This window comes from Sylvia atricapilla, chromosome 1, assembly GCF_009819655.1.
Source record: "Sylvia atricapilla isolate bSylAtr1 chromosome 1, bSylAtr1.pri, whole genome shotgun sequence".
NCBI classification, from domain to species: Eukaryota; Metazoa; Chordata; class Aves; order Passeriformes; family Sylviidae; genus Sylvia; species Sylvia atricapilla.
Genome location: NC_089140.1, coordinates 152,480,501 through 152,507,358, shown reverse-complemented (window position 1 = coordinate 152,507,358; position 26,858 = coordinate 152,480,501). Strand labels below are relative to the sequence as shown.

At 46.6% G+C, this 26,858-nt stretch overlaps 5 protein-coding genes across 7 annotated transcripts in view; 3 read left to right on the top strand and 2 right to left on the bottom strand.

Moving 5' to 3' along the window:
• The window catches only part of LOC136372600 (NAD(P)(+)--arginine ADP-ribosyltransferase 2-like), a 188,934-nt gene extending 188,257 nt beyond the window's left edge, over positions 1-677 (top strand). The window contains exon 2 of one of the 2 annotated variants that reach the window (XM_066337298.1): positions 540-677. In XM_066337298.1, coding sequence (XP_066193395.1) covers positions 540-625 — 86 coding nt within the window. In that variant the 3' untranslated portion in view covers positions 626-677. The remainder of the gene's footprint in view (positions 1-539) is intronic. The other variant, XM_066337290.1, reaches the window with a different exon arrangement.
• The window catches only part of LOC136372641 (erythroblast NAD(P)(+)--arginine ADP-ribosyltransferase-like), a 101,952-nt gene that overhangs the window by 33,697 nt on the left and 41,397 nt on the right, over positions 1-26,858 (bottom strand). The gene's annotated exons all lie outside the window — the stretch shown is intronic.
• Positions 8,955-10,712, bottom strand: LOC136372708 (erythroblast NAD(P)(+)--arginine ADP-ribosyltransferase-like). The gene is made up of 2 exons (XM_066337440.1): positions 9,962-10,712; positions 8,955-9,138 (listed from the first exon to the last, which is right to left on the bottom strand). The coding sequence occupies exons 1-2, from the start codon at positions 10,710-10,712 to the stop codon at positions 9,053-9,055; spliced, it is 837 nt and encodes a 278-aa protein (XP_066193537.1). The 3' UTR covers positions 8,955-9,052.
• Positions 14,265-26,858, top strand: part of LOC136372624 (erythroblast NAD(P)(+)--arginine ADP-ribosyltransferase-like) — a 90,748-nt gene continuing 78,154 nt past the window's right edge. Inside the window, exon 1 of the mRNA XM_066337330.1 lies at positions 14,265-14,380. The gene's annotated coding sequence lies outside the window, so the exon portion shown is untranslated. The remainder of the gene's footprint in view (positions 14,381-26,858) is intronic.
• Positions 15,260-18,820, top strand: LOC136375289 (NAD(P)(+)--arginine ADP-ribosyltransferase 2-like). The gene is made up of 2 exons (XM_066340724.1): positions 15,260-16,034; positions 18,723-18,820. Exons 1-2 carry the CDS (start codon positions 15,287-15,289, stop codon positions 18,806-18,808), a joined length of 834 nt encoding a protein of 277 aa, XP_066196821.1. The 5' UTR covers positions 15,260-15,286; the 3' UTR covers positions 18,809-18,820.

Genomic DNA, 26,858 nt, shown 5'->3' with positions numbered 1-26,858 from the left:
ACACAGAATGAGCAGCCTCTGCCCAAAGCAAAAGTTTGAATTGAGGTCATCTGAGCTTTTGATGCACCCAGTGAAAATGACCCCCAGAAACTCCAATTTTATGACTCTCCAGGACAATAAAAATTATATCCTGAATCAGGCAGACTCTTGCAAATAATTTATTGGAAATGCTGGGTTTGTGTTAGTTAGGAATACCTGTTTAAAGAATATGTATTAGCATGGAAAGATTCCCCCATGACTCCTGCTCACTACAAATCCCCCCCTGAACCCCTGGCCACCAGTCACCACTAACCCTCACCCTGCCCATGGCCCTCATGTCTCCTGTCGCTCCTAACTCTGTGTTATGGTTCCCTGTGACCCCCTTGCTTCCCCCATGGCCCTCCTGACTCCCCTGATCCCTGTATGCCCCCATGGTTCTCCGTTTCACCTGAACCCTCCTCATGGCCCCCCTGTACCCCTGTAACCCCTGACCTCTCCCTGACCCCCTCAACCCCCTCACTCCCCCCATGGATCCCTCACCCCCCCTCTTTTTCCCCCAGGTGGGAGCATTCCCAGGGCCCCCTCCCACCTCAGAGGGCTTCTCCTGGCCACCACAGCCCTGGCAGTGGCCACCAGGATCCTCTGAGCCACAAAGTAATGAAGGTCACCATGGTTTCCATGATCTCCAAGGCCACCAGGACCCCCAGAGAAATGAGATCACCAAGGCAACACTATCATTTTCCCCCGGGGGAAATAAGGAGGAAAAATGGAGGAGAGGAGAGGAGAGGAGAGGAGAGGAGAGGAGAGGAGAGGAGAGGAGAGGAGAGGAGAGGAGAGGAGAGGAGAGGAGAGGAGAGGAGAGGAGAGGAGAGGAGAGGAGAGGAGAGGAGAGGAGAGGAGAGGAGAGGAGAGGAGAGGAGAGGAGAGGAGAGGAGAGGAGAGGAGAGGAGAGGAGAGGAGAGGAGAGGAGAGGAGAGGAGAGGAGAGGAGAGGAGAGGAGAGGAGAGGAGAGGAGAGGAGAGGAGAGGAGAGGAGAGGAGAGGAGAGGAGAGGAGAGGAGAGGAGAGGAGAGGAGAGGAGAGGAGAGGAGAGGAGAGGAGAGGAGAGGAGAGGAGAGGAGAGGAGAGGAGAGATCTTCCCTCCCACACCCTCACCATTTCCCTGACTGCCCTTTACTTCGTTGGGCATTCTTAACCACATTGTGTCAATTCCCACATATTCAGGATTTAAACCTAGCCAAACTCTATTTCTGAATCCAAATTAATACAACCCAGAGAGGAATTAGAGGAAAGTGTCTCTACAAACAGATTGTGTGAATCTGGTGGTGGACAGGGCCAGGGACCTTAGATAAGGAAGTGACTGGAGGAAGTTTCTGAAAATGTTCCTCATTGACATGGACTGATATAGAGAACTTGTAACTAAATTTAAACAGATTGTAATTTGCTGAGTAATGAAGTGTGTTCAAAACAGACAGTCCTTTGCCATCCAAAAACAGGACCTTGCTCATTTGTTTAAGATAAGTAGAAAGCAGTGCCCAAAATCAGAAAAAATTAGATTGGTAGTTTAGATTGTGTTCAAGAGCCTTAGAAGAGAGCAAGAGATTGTCCAAGACACTCTTAGCAAGAGACCAAGGGGACCTGCACAAAGACCGGGTTCATCCAGCAGACACCTGAGGAAGACTATTTTACTTCACCCAGAAACCCCGACCTGAGACCACCAGGAGACAATGTGCAAGCTCATGCCAATAAAAATTGTGTAACATACGAAGCAAAAGTAGGCAGGGATAGGTTCTGAATATGTATAGGTGATGTTGAAACTTCAATTAATTTGGATAAGTTAAAGTGCATTTCAACCAACAAAGTGCCCCCTCTGTTCGGGGCGCACATCTTTGGCGGAGGTACTCCCGTGCATCTGGGTGCTGAGTGAAGCGTATTTACTTGATAACCTTTGGTTGTGGAGTCTGTTCTGCTTCAGTGATGATTGAGGCTTGGCTGAGAGGGGAAGGGATGGAAGAGAGGCTTTGCTTCACACAGCCCTGGGGCAGTTGACCCCAGTGCACCTGCAGGACTTTTGGAAACAGCAAGTTGAGACAGCAGGATGTCTCAGCACAGCAGGAGTTGCAGGGCTACAGTGCAGTGAAAACTTGGAGCAGAGCTGAAGAAGCAGTGGGGATGGGGCAGTGGGGTCGTGGCTCCCAGCAGAGCAGGGAGAGACAAGCTCAGGATGCTGGGCACCCAAGCAGATGGTGATAGGTCCCCCTTTTTTTAGTGTGGTAGGTGTTAATAATGCCCCAGTTCAGTGGCTGATCTGACGAGCAGAGGCTCACCCCACAGCAGAAAAAGCAGCTCTGGGCTGGACTCTGGCGGCAGCGACAAATTCCCTTCCCCAAGCAGCAGCTCCGACCATCCTCCTCCGCAGCCAAGAGAGGGAGAGCACCAGCAACTGGCCCAGCCCTGTCCTTTATCAGCCCAATCCTCCCAGTATCTCTTTCACCTCAAAGAGAAATTCCCAGATAAGAGAAGGGCAACCAGATGACTTCCTCCCCAGAGTTTGTCCATTTTTTTGTTTTTCTTAAGTACCCAGTCGTTAGTGTCTCCTAGCAACTTATGGGAAAAAATTCTATAGGTTAAAAAGGAATAGAAGGAAAGAAACTTGTGAGAAATGACTCCTCACTTTAAAAGTTTTAAAGGTTTATTAAACCTCACCAACAAATCTAGAAGACTGAAAAAGAAAAAAAAGATGGCACTGGGTGCTTAGCTGCAGCAACAGGCACATCCACAAAATTGGCGAATCTGGCTTTTATACCCCTCATGTTGCATCAGCTAAATATATATTCATAGCAGTTATACATATCCAAACATTCTCCTCATATATTCCTGGCCCCTCCCAAAGTCTGCCAGTTGGCTCTTCCTGGCGGTCCTTCGGAAGAGATCCTCTTGCAGTCTGATTGGAGGTCAGGTGCTGTCATGCCAGGTCCTCCCAGTGACACCTTTCCCCATTCCCAACTGTCCCATGCCAGGGGCACATGGACACGCCCCCCTCCACATGTCCCTGACAATCCTGACAACCAGGGCTGTCCCATGGCAGTGACACAGAGGGAGGAAAAGGGGATTATAGGGAGAACAGAGAGTGTCGAAAACCTACATCACAACAACAGAGTTACACTTCAAAAGAAGTTCAAGCCTCAACAAAACTTCCCTAAACACACACAGTATTCATCTCTTAATTGTCAAAGTGCCGGTCATCATTCTTGCCATCTCTAACACCCACCAGCACTGCCAGGTTCTTCTCCACAGCTGCTCCAGCAGCTGGAACCGTGGGCATTGAGAATTTCAGACTTTGTGTGCTGACAGGCATTGACCATCAAGAAAACACTACATTTGACCTGAGGCCATGGAAGAGTGAATTCCAAAATTTAGTGATGGTAGTGGGATTCTGGGTGTGTACTTTGAATAGAAGTGTGTGATATCACAGGGTGGAAAACTTAAGAGTTTCAGGCTTTAGAATACAGTAACATATATAAAGCAAGATGGAGGGTTTGGGGTGTAGGCAAATTCTTTCTTTTTCATCTTCTCCTTCATGGGTTTGCAGGATATCTTGTAGTTGGGTAGCATTGGTTATTGGATTAAAAGTAAAATAATTAAGGTGTCATTTCATAATTGGTCAATTTGTATTTAAAAGAGCCTGGAAAGAGGTAGAGACAGAGGCATGTTTCAGTTCGTTAGCTAGAACTCACAACTTATGAGACTGTACTGTACAGTGATTGAAGGTATGGGGTCCCCATGGTTTGTGATATGAAGCCGATTCTATTAAACACACTGCTGGTTTATATAACTGTCAAGCATAACAACAATATCTATGTCTCTGAGTAACATTGTTTAACTCTGGGCTAGTACAGACTTGTACAGGCCAGTACTGTTTTGCATACATACATACACTCTGATGTTTCCTCCTTCAGGGTCTTGCCTCAACTTGCCAGCGCCTGTAGCCCTGTAGCACATCTACTTCTGTAAAGAGTTCAGCGGTAGTTTGAGTCCTGCTTCCAAGCTGTATTACTGCATTTCCCCCTTCTCTTTCCACCATTAAAATCTTTCTTGTGGACTCACCCAATAGTCTTTGAACACATTGTAAGACGCATGGCAAATAAATTATCATAAGTAACAACATGGCAAAAGCATAATATCCTGTTTTAACTAGATGCTTAAGCCAGCCAGTAAGCCCCCATCTCCCAAGCACGTGTCTAAGCAAATCAGTGACATTTAAAACTCTTAATTTGGTTACACTTTCTCAGAGGCCCTGTATGCTAGCACGAATAAATTGAGGGTGGTCAGACAGGTTCATGCAACACAAGCCATCGAAGTCTTCTCAGCCATGTCTTAGTAGCCCTGCTTTTGTTCTTGTCTTGGTCATGAGGACTGATTAACAATTCGGTAATCTTTTTTTCTTTAGGCTTCATTGTCTTGGACCTAATCAGTGTTTCTTCAGACAAGCAGGTAACTACTTTGGACCTGTTGGTGATAAAACACACTGCATAGCTTCTCCCTAGGTTAGTAAATTATCTAGTCCTTATCACTGTACACTTAATTAATTTTTTTTAACATAAACACTTTTAAAAATTGCCTCTGCACATACAATGTCTAAAGCAGTATCACTCTGCTAGGGATCAGATTTGATTCAATTTAATTTGCTTTTAAACTGTTTAGTATTAATGTATTATTTAAATATATATTTATATTTATATATTTATATTATATATATATATATATATAATATAAAATATTAATGTAAATGTTCTTAAAGAGCCATACTCCCCTTTCTTTTATTTTTAAACAATATGCATGTCTCTCATTATGAACATAAAAGCAAAATAAAAAGCAAAACAATATGTGACAAACAATAAACTTACACTAAGAAGAAATAAATCATACATGCAATTAGCAATAGATAAAAAATAAAGTGGTGATTTAAAACAATGCAATATCAGTTCCTTGAATACTATACCGTAACCCAGAGTCTACGATTTCTAGTAAGTTTCATTTTAGAGTGAGGGCTTGGAAAATCATCCTTGCGTAGAGGTTTCAAGTTCACTTCCAAAAGAGGTTTATCCATTATGGGTCTAAATTTGGCAAGTCAAAATGACTTGAGTACAGTTTTGGTGCAGAAGATACTCGGGTTTGTTGGCATGGCACACTTTTCAACTGGCTAAGGCTAGGACTTGGCCACAGCCCAGGCCTTAACTGGTAGAGTTTCTCTAATATGTTTTAAAGTCTTCTAGGAATAGCAATCAGGAAAGTTTCTTAAAATAATACATCTTATAAATATCTATATTACAGTATAAAAAGGTTTGTAAAGCAGTCAGTATTATCATTTATCTTTAGCTAAGTAGTAATAAAGCAAAAAAGGGTATTAAACAGCTTACAAATAATAATAATAATATTATAAAATTGTTAATAATTCTTCCATGTTATTAAAAATAAAACAATAAAGATTATTCTTATGTCTATAACAAAAATATATATATCATAATTTAAATAAACAGATTTAAACAAAAAAATCATTTAGGCTTTATATCATTCTTCTGAATAGCAAAAAATTATGTCTTATCATTTAAACAAATGTATTTTAACGCAACTGAAAATCAACTTTACTAAAACTTAACTTTACTAAAACATAACAAAAAATATGCTTAAAAAACCCATAAAGTTAACATTATAAAGATTAAACAGAAATTAATCTTAACAAAAACTTATTTAAACTCAATAATTACAAAAAAGTTACCAAAATCTGTTATACAATACTTATACATCAAGGTAAAAAACAGGCAGGTAAACAATTGCACCAAAAAAAGAGCAACATAAATTTATCAGGGGGATCAAACTCCTGCAGCTTTTTAAGACTGCTTATACAATAGATTTGAATTTGGGGCCTAATAAAAAATGGGATGTAAATATAAAGGCAAACCCAATAAGAATTTAGTTATACATTAGTGTCATAAATTTTGCACAAGTAACTTGGTTCGGTTTGTGGGTTTGTAAAACTAATACTTACATATTAACAGTTACAAAGTTGGGGGTTGAAATTATTCTGTAAAAGAAGCTGTCATTTATTATATTTGTGGTCTATCAATATATTTAAACTGCTTTAATATCAAGCGTTATTTTAATTTAAATGTGGCAAGTAAAAATAATTATACTAAAATCACTAAATAGCTATACCAAAAATTTCACAATAAAATACCTTGTTGAAACTACGGAATAAAAGCCAAACAACTAGTAAAGCTAACAGTGGAGTTTCATGAACTAATTATAAATAAGTCTCAAATAACTACAACAAATAAGATTCAAAGTTTGTCTTAAATTTGAGAAAAAAAAAAAAAGTTAAATTTGTGACTAAGCAAATTATTCCCAGTGAATCATTGCAGTCTTGCTAAGTTACCACTGTGTAGGAAAACACCGCATCCACACGAACACCTTTGAGTTTTTCCAGTGACAATCCTGTTAAAAAGTATTAATTGCAGGTTAAATTTTAACAGAGTTTCAGTTAGTCCATAGCATCAAATTATTAATTGCAGGTTAAATTTTAACAGAGTTTCAGTTAGCCCATAGCATCAGTTGGTATTTTGATGTGTTATGGCTCCAGCATGCCGTGCAGTGCTGGCCGGCGCCAGGCTGCAGGGGGGAAATGGGCCACTGAATAACTGAATCAATGATTCCAACAGAAGCCGTTTATTGTTTACATTTCAGGCCAGATATAGATTCCAGGTCTACTGTCCACATGGGCACACATCTCTGGGTTGGCTAAGCTGCTTCTTCATGAGGCAGGCGCACATCCTTCAGGACATCTTAACTGGTCAAGCGTCCATCCTCACGTTGTGCTTCTCCTACCTGGGGTTTGCAGGTTTTGCAGGCATTTTCTCATGTTCTCTTCTTATTTTTGATCCGGTTGATTTCTCAGTAACCTTGATGAATTCCTGAGAGCTCTGACAACAAAACTGCAGGTGGTTTGACAATATCACTCCCAACCCGTTTGGCTGGTGCATCAGAACGGCCTGTTACACAGATACATTGCCACACCAGGCAGAGGGGCTGCATCCCCCACAGCAGCAGCAGTCACAGCCGCAGCAGTCACAGCACCATGCGGGGGGCAAAGATCTGGGTCTTTTTCAGGGTTGAAAGGTCCTGGGTCAAAGGGGTACCCTCCGTCACCATCGTTGTTGTTCAGACAACAGCCAGCAGCAAGTGCCCCTATGGATCATGAGGACCCCTCTCACTGCTAAGAAGGGGGTCTGTGGGCTGTGTAGAGAGGGACACAGTCTTTCCTGATCCTAAAGAACTCAGAGGCTCCACTGGAAAGGGAAGGCAGGAGGCATCCCCTTTATCTTTGGCATGGACTTTTTTCTGGGCTTTCAGGACCTCAAAAATCACCCGTCAGGAGGGGAGCATTTCTGCAACCATTTTGTTCCCCTTCATTGCACAATCCCACAGTTTCACTCTCACTTTGTCCCACAAATCTGTCATAAACATTGTAGACTCAGTAACTCCAGGTAGCTAACTGCTGTCCAATTAAATAGAGCTTTTAAGCCCTGCGAAGGTAAGGATTTGCCATGCTGATGTAACAGCTTGGTCATAATTCAAAAACATCTCTTTCTGGGCAGACATCCCCTGCCCATCGTCCCCTACAGCTCACCTCCTTTCCAGAGCAATTTCATTGTCACTGCCTGGCTTCCTCCTTCCTTTTTGGGGGCACTTAGTCCTGCAGTGCTCACCCACAGCCTCTCAGCTGGAGGGACATCACTAACCTCACACAGGGCACCAATTGTACAGTGATTGAAGGTATGGGGTCCCCATGGTTTGTGACATGAAGCCGATTCTATTAAACACACTGCTGGTTTATATACCTGTCAAGCATAACAACAATATCTATGTCTCTTAGTAACATTGTTTAACTCTGGGCTAGTACAGACTTGTACAGGCCTGTACTGTTTTGCATACATACATACACTCTGATGTTTCCACCTTCAGGGTCTTGCCTCAACTTGCCAGTGCCTGTAGCCCTCCAGCACATCTACTTCTATAATGAGTTCAGCGGTACTTTGAGTCGTGCTTCCAAGATGCGTTATTACACTGTACTATAGATAAGAATTATTAAACATGTGACTCCATAAACAAACACCGTCTCTTGAGCATTTAATCCCGGCTCTAACAGAAATAAAGATAAGAAACCCACAGGTTCCTCCCAGCCAGGCATGGCACGGGAATCTGTTCCTCCCCAGGGGACAGGACCTGCCCTTGCCCTCTGAAACCTCCCAATTTCCAGGCTTTAGTGTCCCCCTGAAGTGCAGGATGTGGCAGGATGCTCTGCCTGCAATGTGGCCTCTGGCACAATATCATTGGAGCTGGATTGAGAGGGGTCTTGTGCTGATTTGGTGCTGAATTTGGCTGAAAGCAGCCCAAATCACCAAACCCAAAATGACAACCGAGGTTGGAGCACCAGAGTTGGGCCTGGTGACCTTGGCCATGTCCAGTCCCCTCTCAGATAGAGATTCCTCTCCCATATTCTTTCTTGGAAGGAAACGGGTGTGAGATTCCTCTCTTGGGAAAGGGAGGCTCCCCAAGGATCCTGTTTGAGGCTGAGAGAAGGAGACGTTCCCACGAGTGTTGTAGTGGGGAGTGACCTGGAGCCCTGCTTAAGAATTGTCTCATTTTGCTGGCTTGGAGAGAAATCTTTAATGGAATTGTTTTGATAGAATTGTTTAACAAAGTGGCTTTGCACAATGGCCTTGGTGACCACAGTGGCCACAGTGGCTGTGGCTCAAGGGAGTCTTGGTGATTGTGATGGTTGCAGTGGCCTTGGTGCTTCTAATGACCAGATTGGCAGTGGTGGCCACAGTTGCCACAGTAACAGTGGTGGCAACAGCGACTTCATGGTGGCAACAGCTGCCAACGTCGCCATAGTGGCCATGGTGGTCTTGGTAGCCTTGGTGCCCTTGTTTCTCTGGACGTCCAGGTGGTCTTGGTGATCGTGGTGGCCACAGTGACCACAGTGACCTCAGTGACATTGGTGGTCTCATGGCTTAGAGGATCCCAGTGGCCACTGCCATGGCTGTGGTGGCCAGGAGGATTCCTCTGAGGTGGAAGAGGGTGCTGGGTGTGCTCCCACCTGTGGGACCAAGAGGGGCATGAGGGAGGCCGTGGGGGACAAACAAGGGAGTCAGGGACAGCCATAATAGGCCATAATGAGGAGTGAGGGGTTAGAAGTTACAGGGGAGATGGGGGCTATGAGGTGACATGTGACAGGGTGTTGGGAAGGGGTATGGGGGGTACAGGGGGCAGAGAGGTCAGGAGGGTCATGGTTGGCTTGTGGGTTTCAGGGATCAGGGGGAAACAGGGATGGCAACGGGGGGTCCCAGCCCATCCACATCCAGCACACAGGGCCCTTCCCCACACCACAGCACAGCACTGCGGAGAGGGATAGGGTCAGTAAGGATGGCTCCCTGTCCCTGTCCCTGTCCTGCCCTGGCAGTGGTTTCCCTGTCCCCCCGTGATTAGGGGGTCCCCATCCCTTTGCTCACTCACTTGTGTTCCTGTCCCTATGCCCACAGCGAATATCCCCAGGCTTGATGCCCCCAGGATGGAGTGTCCCTGTCCCCACACTCTCAGTGAGTGTCCCCACAGCTGGCAGTGAGTGTTGGCACTCCCTGTGCCTTGTCACAGGTGTCTCCTGCCCAGAGTGAGTGTCCCTGTCCCTAAAGTGAGTGTCCCCAGCACTGGGTTTTGCTGTCCACACACCCCCAGAAGGTGTCCCCAAAAGTGGTATGCCTATCCTTGTCCCCAGCACTGGGTGTCCTTTTTCCCCCACCCAGAGAGGGTGCCCCTGTCCCTGTCCCCCATCCCTGGTGAATGTCCCCTCTGCCTTATCATGGATGTCCCCATGACCCCAGAGGATGTCTTCATACCCCGCAGGCTGTCATCTGTAGTGTCACCTTGAAGCCACTCGCAGTTGTAATTGCTGCAGGTCCCGTTGGACTCGAGATGGATCCATGGCCTCCCCCTGTGCTCCGTGACATTTGTGACCTTGAAGATCTCAAAGGGTGGGATCAGCACCATCGTCTCCTCTGGATGCATGGAGAAATTACGGATGTCCACACCATGGCACGTGTGCGCCTGGAATATCATGTGTGTCCCACGGCATTCTACAGTTTCTTTTCTCAGTGACGCTGACCTGAATCGACCAAACCGGACAGTGTCCCCACTCTGTGCTGTGAGAGTGTACCTGCGTGTGCCCCGGAACACGTCCTGACAATGTGGTCCCTGAGTGTTCCTCAGTGTTACCAGGGCCTGGGTCAGCAGGAAATGAAACGCTTTGAAGTGGAAGTTGTCCCGGTATTCCTGGGGGGAGCTCCCGGCCAAGTGCACAGCATTGTTGAAGTCCTTGTACAGGTCCAACGTCGTGAAGGCCATGAGGGCGATGGCCTGGTCTGGAGATGACAGAGGGGACACATGGGACCCCCGCCTCTGCCACTCAGCTGCTGCCTTTTCCCAGACGTGGGCAAAGGCATGATTCTTCTGGAACTCAGAGCGGATGAGAGCCGGCAACGCCGCGGTCATGGCAGGGCCACAGCCCAGGTACTGGTCATCGAAGGAGGTGTTGGCCATGTCCAGGGGAAAATTCTCAATGGCCATGGTGGCCACAGTCATTACCAGCAGTTCCAGGATATGAGCCAGGGGGGCCATGGCAGGGAAAGACCACCAGGAGCAGTGTGAGACACTGTGGCACACAGAGAGGACACACTGAGGAGACACTGGGGGGACACTGAAGGGACATGGGGAGGGTTACTCAGTGAGAGACTGGGGAGGGAAGTGGGGTCAGCCCAAGGGGAAGGTAGGAACTCCTGGCCAGGAGACACCTGGAAATGTCTGGAGTCCCTGATCCCCAGTCCTTCAATTACTTATGCCTCCCCAAAATCCCCCACAGCCCCCAATCCCAATCTCAATCCCACAGTGCCATGTCCTTCTGGGCCCCCAAGTAAGTCTAATCCTACTCCCATGGTTAAAAGTCTCATCAGCTCCCCAAAAACCCAAAAGCAAATCCTGGGGGCACTTCCCTGAGCCCTCCAGTGTCCCCCTCAGCCCATTCCCAGACCCCAATCCTACTCCCAGTCGCCAGTTTCTTTGATGTCACCCCAGGACCTCAAACCAAATCTGGGCACCATCCATTATCCCCCAGTGTCTCTCAGTCCCCCTATGACCCCACCATCTCATGTTCCCCCTCGCTTTCCCCCAGAGGACCCCAGGACCCCAGTCCCATAACACCCTCTGTGCGCTCCACCAGGAGAGCAACCCCAATCCCACAGTCCCCTGTCCCCTCCGTCAAGTGTCTCCAGTGTCCCCCCCAGCCCCTGATACCGGAATGACCCAGAGTGAAATCGCTGATCTGGAGGGATCACAAAGCTGGAATTCTTGATCAGCTCAGACTCACAGTGGATCTCTCCTGGTTCTGCAGGTCAGGGGAGAATTTGCCACAGGGAATTTATCAACCAGAATCATAAATATTCATTAATAATCAGCTTCTTAGCTAACACAAAGCCAGCATTTTTCCCGTAATAATTGGCCAGGCTCTGCCTCTTTCAATATATAATTTTTATTATCCTGGAGAGTCATAAATATAGGGTTTCTGGGGATCATTTTCACTGAGTGCCCCAATATCCCAGTTGACCTTGCCTTCAATGTTTCCTTTGGGCAGCCGTTGTTCCTTCTGTGTTGCAGAACTTGCCAACAACCACTCACTGGATTTCCCTTTATCTCTTTCTCCACATGTCCCAGTCACCTTTGCCCAATTGTGCCCACACTTTTACATCCTTCTATGTTTTTGCCAGTCAGTCTTTTAGCTCAATCCAGCACTTTATGGGGAACTGAAACATTCTATTTTCTCTTTTATTTCTCACCCCACAGGACCCCAACCCCATTGTCCCATGTCCCCCCAGTGGCCCCCAGCCCCACTCCCCACTGCTCACTCAGTTGCTGTCACACCTCACACACCAAATGGAGTCCCCTATCAGATGACATCCCTGTGGGCACCCCGAGCCTGGGGATGATCTCCTTGGGGAGTGCCTGGGTGACTTCCCTGGCCTTGGTGGTGCTGCAGGAGAAGATCTGCACCCCAAAAAAGGGATCCACCAACACCAGGAGATACCTGAACCCTTGTTGGCGTGGTGGCTCAGAAAATCCATTTGCCAGGAATCCCTGGCTGTGTTTCCTCTGTCAGTGATCCCTGGAGCTGATGGGTTGGAATTCAAAGGGTTCTGTTTCCAACACCTGGGGCATTGTTCTGTACCAGAGCTGACAATTCTGTCCTGCAGACACCGAGTATCTGAGGCCGCAGACCAGTCCCCATCCCATCGATTCCCCAGAGGTGTGCTGGGGCTTTTCTCCTTTACAAATGGCAGCATCACTTGGGGTGGGTCTGACCTGGTAATTGGGAGATAACATCCACTCACCCTCTGTACTGTGGGCTTTTAGAAAAGCAGCCAATTTTCAATCTGCCCAACTCAATTCAGGTCTCACCTGGGGTGGTGAAATTTATATATCAGGAATTAACACTAGGATGATTTGTTGAGGAACCTCTTCTGTAGGTTTAGTGCAAATCTATTTCCCACACGGATTTCGCCATCCGCAAGCTGCTGTGCCCTGCATTGTGATACGATTTGGGCAGCTGGGTGGTTTCAAGGAGGCACAGTATTTCTTTTATATATTTCATCAGAAATCCCTGTGCTGTCAATAGACCTCTTTCTTTCCCTATGGCTCCCAGAGCGTGGGCAATGCTCAAAGCAGATGGCAAGTGAGCTCCTGTGTTTGCTCTTTGTGCTGCTGCCAATTCCAGAGTTCTTCATAACACTGTGAGCTCTGCCCTTTTTCCACATCTGGCAGTTACAGTAAGCAGAGCACAGAGCATAAACTTTTTCCCAAATTGCATTTCCTGGCCTCTTAGATGAGAAGAACACTTGCTGCTATAACTCACAGGCATCTAGACCAATTCTGACTGATCAACTTGTTTGGAGAAACACCCCCCAGGTCTCCTGGAGTTTCCCCCACAAAGACGGCCCCAGTGTGAGCTTTGATTATGACTCCTGAGGATAGACACGTGTTCTATACCCCAAAGATGGCCCTGATGTCTGCATGTCGTGACTTTAACAAAGTCCTTTGATCATTCTGTGCTCCAGTGACAGCACTGGACCCTGGGACTCTGGGCTTAGAAGGTGAGGGAGACTGCCAAGTGCCCACTCCATCCTGGCCCTGGAGCTCTGCAATGGTTTGAGATAGAGTCACCTTAAAGCCCATCCTGTGCCAGCCCTGCCATGGGCAAGAACATCTTCCCCTGGGCCAGGCTGCTCCAGGCCCCTCCAGCCTGGCCTTGGACACGGACAGGGTCTGGTCAGTCACAGCTTCTCTGGGCACCTTTTGCCAAGGCCTCACCACCCTCACAGGGAAGGATTTTATTGGAAGGATGGGTGGAGATGTCTTTGAAAAACAACTCAGTGGATTGGGGTCTTCAGGAGAAATGGTTCTCAATGTCTTCAAAATGGGTCCTTATGTCTCTACAGACATGAATTTTGTCGCAGAACCCTCATGATTTGACCAAAAAATTTGAGCTCCTGAACTTGAGGGTAATAGGACAAATGGGTCTCCACAAAGTCTCTTGCATAACCCAGAAAGCCTGAACTTTGGAAGTTTTTGGGAAAATGGTTCAGGGGGATATGGTGTAGGTGATTTGGGAAGGCTGCATCTTCCCAGCAGCTCCATTCAGCTGATGGGGAAAGAAAGAGGCCAAAGTGCCACCGAGAGTTTGGGACAAAAGGAGGCTGCATCCTCTGAATCCTGTACAAGTTTCTGTTCTGCTGAACATGCTGGATCGGGCTTAAAGAGTGACTGGCAGAAAAACATCAAAGGATGAAAAGCTGTGAGCACGGAAGGGCAAAGGTGGCTGGAACCTGTGGAGAAAGAGATAAAAGGAACTCCAGTGAGGGTTTTTTTCACAATTTATGTAATACAGAAGGAGTAGCACCTGACAAAAGTGAAAGTTTGAGGTGAGGCCTTCTCAGATAAGGGCGCAGTCAGTGAAAACGACCCCCAGAAACACCATATTTATGACTCTATAGGACAATAAAAATTATTTATTAAAAGAGGCAGAGCCATGCAAATTATTTTCAGGAAGAATGCTTTGTGTTAGCTGAGAAGCTCATTTAAATGAATATTTATGATTCTGGTGGATAAATACCCTGACCAGGGCAAAGGCCCCCTGAGCTGCAGGACCAGGAGAGATCCGTGGTGAGTCCCAGCTGATCAAGAATTCCGGCTTTGTGTTCCCTCCAGTTCTGTCCGGGAGTTCACTCCAGCCCATTTCGGTATCAGGGACTGGGGGGACACTGAGGACACTTGGGAGGAGGATACGGCACTGTGGAACTGGGATCTCCTGGGGGGACACTGGCGGTGTCACAAGACTGGGATTGGGGTCCAGAGGTGGTCCAGGGGCAGTGATGGGAGGCACAGGGCTGTGGGAGTGGCAGCAAGGTACTGGGGGGCACTGGGGGGCATTGGGGGGCACATGGGATGGAATGAGGTCCTGGGGAGCCACCGGGGATCTCATGGGACTGGTATTGGAGTAGAGGTGGGGGACATGGGAGACACTGAGGGACCCCAGGCCTTGGGTCACAATCCTGGGAGGCAGGGGGGGGGGGTCACTGGCAGGGGTACAAGGGACTGGGAGAGGGACCGGGGTAATAGAGGCACTGGAAAACACAGGGAGGGGAGAACACAGAGCTATGGGAGTGGGATTGGGGTGCTGGGGGACACTGCAATTGCTCGGGGAGGTCAGACAGTGACCCCAGCATTTGAGTCAGGGTCTTGGAGGGGGGCTGAGAAGACACCTTGAGGAGGGATACTGAACTGTGGGAATGGGATTGGGGTTCTAGGGGCCTGAGGGACACTGGGAGCCTCCAGGAGTGACCCCAGGATTTGGGATCAGGTCCAAGGACATGTCCAGGGATGTCCAGGATGGGGCTGCCCCCCATCCCTGTTCTGAACCCACTCTCACTCCCCAGCCTCACCAAAGAAAGCCTCCCCATGTCTGCCTATTCCCTCAGTGTCCCCTGCGTGCCATCAGTGTCCCCTGGGGCCCCTCAGTGTTCCCTGGGGCCTTCAGTGTTCCCTCAGTGTCCCCTGGTGCCCCCCATTGTCTTCCCTGTGTCACACACTGTGTCCCCTCTGTGTCCCCCAGAGTCCCACACTGGTCACCGTGGCCTCTCTTCTCTATGGCCCCCCTGGCTCACACCCTGGCACTGCTGGCAATGGCTGTGGCCACTGTGGCCATCGAGGTGGTGTCCCTGGACATGGCCAAGAACTCCTTCGATGACCAGTACCTGAAATGTAGCGTTAAAATGTCCAATAACTTCCCAGAACTCCAGGACTCTGATTTCCTCAGGAATGAGAAGTTTAAAGAGAACTGGACAAAGGCCATAGACGAGTGGCAGAAGCGGGGATCTGTTTCATCCCCTCTCACTCCAGACCAGGCCATTGCCCTCATGGCCTACACAATGGGCAACATCAAGTTGTATGCAACTTTCAATGCCGCCGTGCGTCAGGGGGGAACATCCAGCCAGAAATACCAGAACGAATTCCACTTCAAATCACTGCATTTCCTGCTGACCCGCGCCCTCCAGATGCTGAGACACCCAAATGATTGTAAGAATGTGTTTCGGGGGGTGACAGGGGTCAAGTTCAACACAACGACTGGCATGGAAGTCCGCTTTGGACAATTCGCGTCAACATCACTGAACAAAACGTTGGCCCAGGCTTATGGGAAGGATACAATGTTCAAGGTGTACACGTGCCATGGTGTGGACATCCAGAAATTCTCCTACAATCAAGATGAGCAGGAGGTGCTGATCCCACCATTTGAGACCTTCAAGATCACAGATGTCACCCAGGCAGGGAACACGATGAACATTGAGCTTCAGTCCACCGGGACCTCCAGCAACTACGACTGTGAGTGGCTGAAAGGTGACATCATGGGGACAGCCTGGGGGCATCGGGACACTCAGTGAGGGTTGGAGACAAGGACATACAATGCTGGGGACATCCATGGCCCAGAGGGGACAGGAGGCCCCCAGCACTGGGGACAAGGACAGAGACAGCCACTGCTGGGCAAAGGGGATGGGGACTCACAGTGCCAGGTGAGTGGGACAGGGACATCCAGTACTGGGGACATCCACTGGGGTTGGGGGGACAAGGACACCCATGGCTGGGTACAAGAGACAGGGACCTTGTTATGAATCCCTCTGACCCCCACACCCTCAGGGCTCCCCGGTGACCTGTTCCCCTCCCCCCACAGCCCTCCTGATGGCCCCCTCTTCCCCTCCCCCACTGATCTCACTCTGTGTGTCCCCAGGTGGGAGCCTCTCCAGGATCTTCCCCTACCTTGGGGGATTTCTCCTGGCCCCTGTGGCCATGGCAGTGGTCACCAGAACCCTCTGAGCCACGAAGCCACCAATGTCACTCTGGTCTTGGAGGCCACTGCGGCCACCAGGGCCATGAAGGCCACCAGGGCTGGCAGATAATTGGGGCCACCAAGGCTACCAAGGCCATTGTGGCCACCATGGTAACTTTGGCTACTGTGACCACTGTGGCCATTGTTGCCACTGTGGCCACTTTGGCCCCTATGACCACTCTGGGCATTGGAAGCACCATGGTCACCATGGCCATTGTGGCCACTCTGACCCATAAGGCCCCTGTGGGTACTGTGGTCAACATGGCCACCATGGTTACTGTAACAAGGGATTCATCCTAGAGAAGCCCATCTGTTAGCTAACCAGGAGAGAGTGGCACAGTGCCAGCAGGACCATTGAGGGCAGGGCTGGAGCTTTCCATACAGCCCAGGACAGCACGGACAGCTGAGATTGGGCAGTGCCTGGGGCCGGTTGGGCACTTCCTGACAGAGGGATTGGGAGTGGCAATGGCATGGCCACCACCTAAAGCTCTTTGGCTGCCTTGCCTGGTGTATTAACAAAAAAAGCTGCTTCCTTACCTGGTGTGGAAAATAATTCCTGCTTTCTTGCCTGGTGTATAAAATATTATTCAGAAATTTGCTCCTTGCTAGCCTGGCCTATCGAAAGTTTGCCAAAATTTGCTGCTGGCTCCCTTAATGTATCTGCTACAGCTCTTTTAAGGCCTTTCCTTCAGGGTGCCTCATTTCCTAAAATAAAGCAGTTCCTGTTCATGTGCTGCCCCCAGCTGCAGTTCCGGGTGTCACCACCAGGCGGCAGCACGAGCTGGTGGCGCTGCCGAGCACCCGCCCCGCCCCATCCCGGCCCCGGGGCTCTGCAATGGTTTGGGATGGAGCCACCTTAAAGCCCGTCCTGTGCCAGCCCTGCCATGGGCAGGGACATCTTCTCCTGCGCCAGGCTGCTCCAGAACCCCCAGCCTGGCCTTGGACACGGGCAGGGACCAGGGAGTCACAGCTTCTCTGGGCGACCTGTGCCAGGGCACACCTCACAGGGAAGGATTTGTTTGGGAAGTTGGGTGGTGATATCTTTGATAAACAACTCAGTGGGTTGAGGTCTTCCGGAGAAATGGTTGTCAATCTCTTCAAAATGGATCTTGATGTCTCTACAGACATCGAGTTTGTCACAGAACCATCATAGTTTGACAAAAAAATTTTGAACTCCTGAACTTGAGGGTAATGGGAGAAATGAGTCCCCACAAAGTCTGTTGCAAAACCCAGAGAGCCTGAAATTGAGAGCTTTGGGGGGAAATGAGAATTTCAATGGGGATATGGGGTATGGTGGTTTGGGAAGGCTGCACCTTCCCAGCAGCCCATTCAATTGATGAGGAAAGTAGGGCACTGTGTGACTGAGAGTTTGGGATAAAAGGAGGTTGCGTCCTCTGAAACCCCAACAGAGAAACGCCATGGGGTTCTGGCTGTGGAAACTGTGTCCTTTTATTCCAATAAAGTTTCAAGACTGTTTTGTGGTTGCATTGGCTTTTCACAGCTTGGCTTTCCCCACATGCTGAAGGTGCTGGGTATGGCTTAAAGACTTAGAGCAAAAATGATAAAAGGATGTAAAACTATTTACACAGAACAATAAACATGACTTGAACCAGTGGAGAAAGAAATTAAGGGAACTACTGTGTGGATTTTGACCAATTTTGTAACACAGAATGAGCAGCCTCTGCCCAAAGCAAAAGTTTGAATTGAGGTCATCTGAGCTTTTGATGCACCCAGTGAAAATGACCCCTAGAAACTCCAATTTTATGACTCTCCAGGACAATAAAAATTATATCCTGAATCAGGCAGACTCTTGCAAATAATTTATTGGAAATGCTGGGTTTGTGTTAGTTAGGAATACCTGTTTAAAGAATATGTATTAGCATGGAAAGATTCCCCCATGACTCCTGCTCACTACAAATCCCCCCCTGAACCCCTGGCCACCAGTCACCACTAACCCTCACCCTGCCCATGGCCCTCATGTCTCCTGTCGCTCCTAACTCTGTGTTATGGTTCCCTGTGACCCCCTTGCTTCCCCCCGGGCCCTCCTGACTCCCCTGATCCCGGTATGCCCCATGGTTCTCCGTTTCACCTGAACCCTCCTCATGGCCCCCCTGTACCCCTGTAACCCCTGACCTCTCCCTGACCCCCTCAACCCCCTCACTCCCCCCATGGATCCCTCACCCCCCCTCTTTTTCCCCCAGGTGGGAGCATTCCCAGGGCCCCCTCCCACCTCAGAGGGCTTCTCCTGGCCACCACAGCCCTGGCAGTGGCCACCAGGATCCTCTGAGCCACAAAGTAATGAAGGTCACCATGGTTTCCATGATCTCCAAGGCCACCAGGACCCCCAGAGAAATGAGATCACCAAGGCCAACACTATCATTTTCCCCCGGGGGAAATAAGGAGGAAAAATGGAGGAGAGGAGAGGAGAGGAGAGGAGAGGAGAGGAGAGGAGAGGAGAGGAGAGGAGAGGAGAGGAGAGGAGAGGAGAGGAGAGGAGAGGAGAGGAGAGGAGAGGAGAGGAGAGGAGAGGAGAGGAGAGGAGAGGAGAGGAGAGGAGAGGAGAGGAGAGGAGAGGAGAGGAGAGGAGAGGAGAGGAGAGGAGAGGAGAGGAGAGGAGAGGAGAGGAGAGGAGAGGAGAGGAGAGGAGAGGAGAGGAGAGGAGAGGAGAGGAGAGATCTTCCCTCCCACACCCTCACCATTTCCCTGACTGCCCTTTACTTCGTTGGGCATTCTTAACCACATTGTGTCAATTCCCACATATTCAGGATTTAAACCTAGCCAAACTCTATTTCTGAATCCAAATTAATACAACCCAGAGAGGAATTAGAGGAAAGTGTCTCTACAAACAGATTGTGTGAATCTGGTGGTGGACAGGGCCAGGGACCTTAGATAAGGAAGTGACTGGAGGAAGTTTCTGAAAATGTTCCTCATTGACATGGACTGATATAGAGAACTTGTAACTAAATTTAAACAGATTGTAATTTGCTGAGTAATGAAGTGTGTTCAAAACAGACAGTCCTTTGCCATCCAAAAACAGGACCTTGCTCATTTGTTTAAGATAAGTAGAAAGCAGTGCCCAAATCAGAAAAAATTAGATTGGTAGTTTAGATTGTGTTCAAGAGCCTTAGAAGAGAGCAAGAGATTGTCCAAGACACTCTTAGCAAGAGACCAAGGGGACCTGCACAAAGACCGGGTTCATCCAGCAGACACCTGAGGAAGACTATTTTACTTCACCCAGAAACCCCGACCTGAGACCACCAGGAGACAATGTGCAAGCTCATGCCAATAAAAATTGTGTAACATACGAAGCAAAAGTAGGCAGGGATAGGTTCTGAATATGTATAGGTGATGTTGAAACTTCAATTAATTTGGATAAGTTAAAGTGCATTTCAACCAACAAAGTGCCCCCTCTGTTCGGGGCGCACATCTTTGGCGGAGGTACTCCCGTGCATCTGGGTGCTGAGTGAAGCGTATTTACTTGATAACCTTTGGTTGTGGAGTCTGTTCTCCTTCGGTGATGATTGAGGCTCGGCTGAGAGGGGAAGGGATGGAAGAGAGGCTTTGCTTCACACAGCCCTGGGGCAGTTGACCCCAGTGCACCTGCAGGACTTTTGGAAACAGCAAGTTGAGACAGCAGGATGTCTCAGCACAGCAGGAGTTGCAGGGCTACAGTGCAGTGAAAACTTGGAGCAGAGCCGAAGAAGCAGTGGAGATGGGGCAGTGGGGTCGTGGCTCCCAGCAGAGCAGGGAGAGACAAGCTCAGGATGCTGGGCACCCAAGCAGATGGTGATAGGTCCCCCTTTTTTTAGTGTGGTAGGTGTTAATAATGTCCCAGTTCAGTGGCTGATCTGACGAGCAGAGGCTCACCCCACAGCAGAAAAAGCAGCTCTGGGCTGGACTCTGGCGGCAGCGACAAATTCCCTTCCCCAAGCAGCAGCTCCGACCATCCTCCTCAGCAGCCAAGAGAGGGAGAGCACCAGCAGCTGGCCCAACCCTGTCCTTTATCAGCCCAATCCTCCCAGTATCTCTTTCACCTCAAAGAGAAATTCCCAGATAAGAGAAGGGCAACCAGATGATTTCCTCCCCAGAGTTTGTCCACTTCTTTTGTTTTCCTTAAAACAGTTGTTAGTGTCTCCTAGCAACTTATGGGAAAAAATTCTATAGGTAAAAAGGAATAGAAGGAAATAAACTTGTGAGAAATGACTGCTCACTTTAAAAATTTTAAAGGTTTATTAAACTTCACCAACAAAACTAGAAGACTGAAAAAGAAAAAAAAGATGGCACTGGGTGCTTAGCTGCAGCCACAGGCACATCCACAAAATTGGCGAATCTGGCTTTTATACCCCTCATGTTGCATCAGCTAAATATATATTCATAGCAGTTATACATATCCAAACATTCTCCTCATATATTCCTGGCCCCTCCCAAAGTCTGCCAGTTGGCTCTTCCTGGCGGTCCTTTGGTAGAGATCCTCTTGCAGTCTGGTTGGAGGTCAGGTGTTGTCATGCCAGGTCCCCCCAGTGACACCTTTCCCCATTCCCAACTGTCCCATGCCAGGGGCACATGGACACGCCCCCCTCCACATGTCCCTGACAATCCTGACAACCAGGGCTGTCCAATGGCAGTGACACAGAGGGAGGAAAAGAGGATTATAGGGAGAACAGAGAGTGTCGAAAACCTACATCACAACAACAGAGTTACACTTCAAAAGAAATTCAAGCCTCAACAAAACTTCCCTAAACACGCACAATATTCATCTCTTAATTGTCAAAGTGCCGGTCATCATTCTTGCCATCTCTAACACCCACCAGCACCGCCAGGTTCTTCTCCACAGCTGCTCCAGCAGCTGGAACCGTGGGCATTGAGAATTTCAGACTTTCTGTGCTGACAGGCATTGACCATCAAGAAAACACTACATTTGACCTGAGGCCATGGAAGCGTGAATTCCAAAATTTAGTGATGGTAGTGGGATTCTGGGTGTGTACTTTGAATAGAAGCGTGTGATATCACAGGGTGGAAAACTTAGAGTTTCAGGCTTTAGAATACAGTAACATATATAAAGCAAGATGGAGGGTTTGGGGTGTAGGCAAATTCTTTCTTTTTCATCTTCTCCTTCATGGGTTTGCAGGATATCTTGTAGTTGGGTAGCATTGGTTATTGGATTAAAAATAAAAAATTAAGGTGTCATTTCATAATTGGTCAATTTGTGTTTAAAAGAGCCTGGAAAGAGCTAGAGACAGAGGCATGTTTCAGTTTGTTAGCTAGAACTCACAACTTATGAGACTGTACTGTACAGTGGTTGAAGAGAAGGGTTCCCCATGGTTTGTGATATGAAGCCAATTTTATTGAAGACACAGCTGGTTTATATAACTGTCAAGCATAACAACAATATCTATGTCTCTTAGTAACATTGTTTAACTCTGGGCTAGTACAGACTTGTACAGGCCTGTACTGTTTTGCATACATACATACACTCTGATGTTTCCTCCTTCAGGGTCTTGCCTCAACTTGCGAGCGCCTGTAGCCCTCCAGCACATCTACTTCTGTAAAGAGTTCAGTGGTACTTTGAGTCCTGCTTCCAAGCTGTATTACTGCATTTCCCCCTTCTCTTTCCACCATTAAAATCTTTCTTGTGGACTTACCCAATAGTCTTTGAACACATTGTAAGATGCATGGCAAACAAATTATCATAAGTAACAACATGGCAAAAGCATAATATCCTGTTTTAACTAGATGCTTAAGCCAGCCAGTAAGCCCCCATCTCCCAAGCACGTGTCTAAGCAAATCAGTGACATTTAAAACTCTTAATTTGGTTACACTTTCTCAGAGGCCCTGTATGCTAGCACGAATAAATTGAGGGTGGTCAGACAGGTTCATGCAACACAAGCCATCGAAGTCTTCTCAGCCATGTCTTAGTAGCCCTGCTTTTGTTCTTGTCTTGGTCATGAGGACTGATTAACAATTCGGTAATCTTTTTTTCTTTAGGCTTCATTGTCTTGGACCTAATCAGTGTTTCTTCAGACAAGCAGGTAACTACTTTGGACCTGTTGGTGATAAAACACACTGCATAGCTTCTCCCTAGGTTAGTAAATTAGCTAGTCCTTATCACTGTACACTTAATTAATTTTTTTTAACATAAACACTTTTAAAATTGCCTCTGCACATACAATGTCTAAAGCAGTATCACTCTGCTAGGGATCAGATTTGATTCAATTTAATTTGCTTTTAAACTGTTTAGTATTAATGTATTATTTAAATATATGTTTATATTTATATATTTATATTATGTATATTATATATATAAAATATAAAATATTAATGTAAATGTTCTTAAAGAGCCATACTCCCCTTTCTTTTATTTTTAAACAATATGCATGTCTCTCATTATGAACATAAAAGCAAAATAAAAAGCAAAACAATATGTGACAAACAATAAACTTACACTAAGAAGAAATAAATCATACATGCAATTAGCAATAGATAAAAAATAAAGTGGTGATTTAAAACAATGCAATATCAGTTCCTTGAATACTATACCGTAACCCAGAGTCTACGATTTCTAGTAAGTTTCATTTTAGAGTGAGGGCTTGGAAAATCATCCTTGCGTAGAGGTTTCAAGTTCACTTCCAAAGGAGGTTTATCCATTATGGGTCTAAATTCGGCAAGTCAAAATGACTTGAGTACAGTTTTGGTGCAGAAGATACTCGGGTTTGTTGGCATGGCACACTTTTCAGCCGGCTAAGGCTAGGACTTGGCCACAGCCCAGGCCTTAACTGGTAGAGTTTCTCTAATATGTTTTAAAGTCTTTTAGGAATAGCAATCAGGAAAGTTTCTTAAAATAATACATCTTATAAATATCTATATTACAGTATAAAAAGGTTTGTAAAGCAGTCAGTATTATCATTTATCTTTAGCTAAGTAGTAATAAAGCAAAAAAGGGTATTAAACAGCTTACAAATAATAATAATAATATTATAAAATTGTTAATAATTCTTCCATGTTATTAAAAATAAAACAATAAAGATTATTCTTATGTCTATAACAAAAATATATATATCATAATTTAAATAAACAGATTTAAACAAAAAAATCATTTAGGCTTTATATCATTCTTCTGAATAGCAAAAAATTATGTCTTATCATTTAAACAAATGTATTTTAATGCAACTGAAGATCAACTTTACTAAAACTTAACTTTACTAAAACATAACAAAAAATATGCTTAAAAAACCCATAAAGTTAACATTATAAAGATTAAACAGAAATTAATCTTAACAAAAACTTATTTAAACTCAATAATTACAAAAAAGTTACCAAAATTTGTTATACAATACTTATACATCAAGGTAAAAAACAGGCAGGTAAACAATTGCACCAAAAAAAGAGCAACATAAATTTATCAGGGGGATCAAACTCCTGCAGCTTTTTAAGACTGCTTATACAATAGATTTGAATTTGGGGCCTAATAAAAAATGGGATCTAAATATAAAGGCAAACCCAATAAGAATTTAGTTATACATTAGTGTCATAAATTTTGCACAAGTAACTTGGTTCGGTTTGTGGGTTTGTAAAACTAATACTTACATATTAACAGTTACAAAGTTGGGGGTTGAAATTATTCTCTAAAAGAAGCTGTCATTTATTATATTTGTGGTCTATCAATATATTTAAACTGCTTTAATATCAAGCGTTATTTTAATTTAAATGTGGCAAGTAAAAATAATTATACTAAAATCACTAAATAGCTATACCAAAAATTTCACAATAAAATACCTTGTTGAAACTATGGAATAAAAGCCAAACAACTAGTAAAGCTAACAGTGGAGTTTCATGAACTAATTATAAATAAGTCTCAAATAACTACAACAAATAAGATTCAAAGTTTGTCTTAAATTTGAGAAAAAAAAAAGTTAAATTTGTGACTAAGCAAACTATTCCCAGTGAATCATTGCAGTCTTGCTACGTTACCAGTGTGTAGGAAAACACCGCATCCACACGAACACCTTTGAGTTTTTCCAGTGACAATCCTGTTAAAAAGTATTAATTGCAGGTTAAATTTTAACAGAGTTTCAGTTAGTCCATAGCATCAAATTATTAATTGCAGGTTAAATTTTAACAGAGTTTCAGTTAGCCCATAGCATCAGTTGGTATTTTGATGTGTTATGGCTCCAGCATGCCGTGCAGTGCTGGCCGGCACCAGGCTGCAGGGGGGAAATGGGCCACTGAATAACTGAATCAATGATTCCAACAGAAGCCGTTTATTGTTTACATTTTGGGCCAGATATAGATTCCAGGTCTACTGTCCACGTGGGCACACATCTCTGGGTTGGCTAAGCTGCTTCTTCCTGAGGCAGGCGCACATCCTTCAGGACATCTTAACTGGTCAAGTGTCCATCCTCAAGGTGTGCTTCTCCTACCTGGGGTTTGCAGGTTTTGCAGGCATTTTCTCATGTTCTCTTCTTATTTTTGATCCGGTTGATTTCTCAGTAACCTTGATGAATTCCTGAGAGCTCTGACAACAAAACTGCAGGTGGTTTGACAATATCACTCCCAACTCGTTTGGCTGGTGCATCAGAACGGCCTGTTACACAGATACATTGCCACACCAGGCAGAGGGGCTGCATCCCCCACAGCCGCAGCAGCAGTCACAGCCGCAGCAGTCACAGCACCATGCAGGAGGCAAAGATCTGGGTCTTTTTCAGGGTTGAAAAGTCCTGGGTCAAAGGGGTACCCTCCATCACCATCGCTGTTTTTCAGACAACATCCAGCAGCAAGTCCCCCTATGGATAATGAGGACCCCTCTCACTGCTAAGAAGGGGGTCTGTGGGCTGTGTAGAGAGGGACACAGTCTTTCCTGATGCTAAAGAATTCTGAGGCTCCACTGAAAAGATAAGGCAGGAGGCATCCCCTTTATCTTTGGCATGAGCTTTTCTCTGGGCTTTCAGGACCTCAAAAATCACCCGTCAGGAGGGGAGCATTTCTGCAACCATTTTGTTCCCCTTCATTGCACAATCCCACAGTTTCACTCTCACTTTGTCCCACAAATCTGTCATAAACATTGTAGACTCAGTAACTCCAGGTAGCTAACTGCTGTCCAATTAAATAGAGCTTTTAAGCCCTGCGAAGGTAAGGATTTGCCATGCTGATGTAACAGCTTGGTCATAAATTCAAAAACATCTCTTTTCTGGGCAGACATCCCCTGCCCCATCGTCCCCTACAGCTCACCTCCTTTCCAGAGCAATTTCATTGTCACTGCCTGGCTTCCTCCTTCCTTTTTGGGGGCACTTAGTCCTGCAGCGCTCACCCACAGCCTCTCAGCTGGAGGGACATCACTAACCTCACACGGGGCACCAATTGTACAGTGATTGAAGGTATGGGGTCCCCATGGTTTGTGACATTAAACCGATTCTATTAAACACACTGCTGGTTTATATACCTGTCAAGCATAACAACAATATCTATGTCTCTTAGTAACATTGTTTAACTCTGGGCTAGTACAGACTTGTACAGGCCTGTACTGTTTTGCATACATACATACACTCTGATGTTTCCTCCTTCAGGGTCTTGCCTCAACTTGCCAGTGCCTGTAGCCCTCCAGCACATCTACTTCTGTAATGAGTTCAGCGGTACTTTGAGTCGTGCTTCCAAGATGCGTTATTACACTGTACTATAGATAAGAATTATTAAACATGTGACTCCATAAACAAACACCGTCTCTTGAGCATTTAATCCCGGCTCTAACAGAAATAAAGATAAGAAAGCCACAGGTTCCTCCCAGCCAGGCATGGCACGGGAATCTGTTCCTCCCCAGGGGACAGGACCTGCCCTTGCCCTCTGGAACCTCCCAATTTCCAGGCTTTAATGTCCCCCTGAAGTGCAGGATGTGGCAGGATGCTCTGCCTGCAATGTGGCCTCTGGCACAATATCATTGGAGCTGGATTGAGAGGGGTCTTGTGCTGATTTTGGTGCTGAATTTGGCTGAAAGCAGCCCAAATCACCAAGCCCAGATTGACAACCGAGGTTGGAGCACCAGAGCTGGGTCTCGTGACCTTGGCCATGTCCACTCCCCTCTCAGATAGAGATTCCTCTCCCATATTCTTGCTTGGAAGGAAACGGGTGTGACATTCCTCTCTTGGGAAAGTGAGGCTCCCCAAGGATCTTGTGTGAGGTTGAGAGAAAGAGACGTTCCCACGAGTGTTGGTGTGAGGAGTGACCTGGAGCCCTGCTTAAGAATTGTCTCATTTTGCTGGCTTGGAGAGAAATCTTTAATGGAATTGTTTTGATAGAACTGTTTAATAAAATGGCTTTGCACAATGATCTTGGTGGCCACAGTGGTC

Excerpts from the sequence above, each read along its gene's own strand:
- LOC136372708 (XM_066337440.1), bottom strand. The coding sequence starts at position 10,712 with ATGGCCCCCCTGGCTCATATCCTGGAACTGCTGGTAATGACTGTGGCC. Across the intron at positions 9,139-9,961 it reads CAACTGCGAGTGGCTTCAAG|GTGGGAGCACACCCAGCACC; the intron begins GTGACACTACAG and ends TTGGTCCCACAG.
- LOC136375289 (XM_066340724.1), top strand. The coding sequence starts at position 15,287 with ATGGCCCCCCTGGCTCACACCCTGGCACTGCTGGCAATGGCTGTGGCC. Across the intron at positions 16,035-18,722 it reads CGACTGTGAGTGGCTGAAAG|GTGGGAGCATTCCCAGGGCC; the intron begins GTGACATCATGG and ends TTTTTCCCCCAG.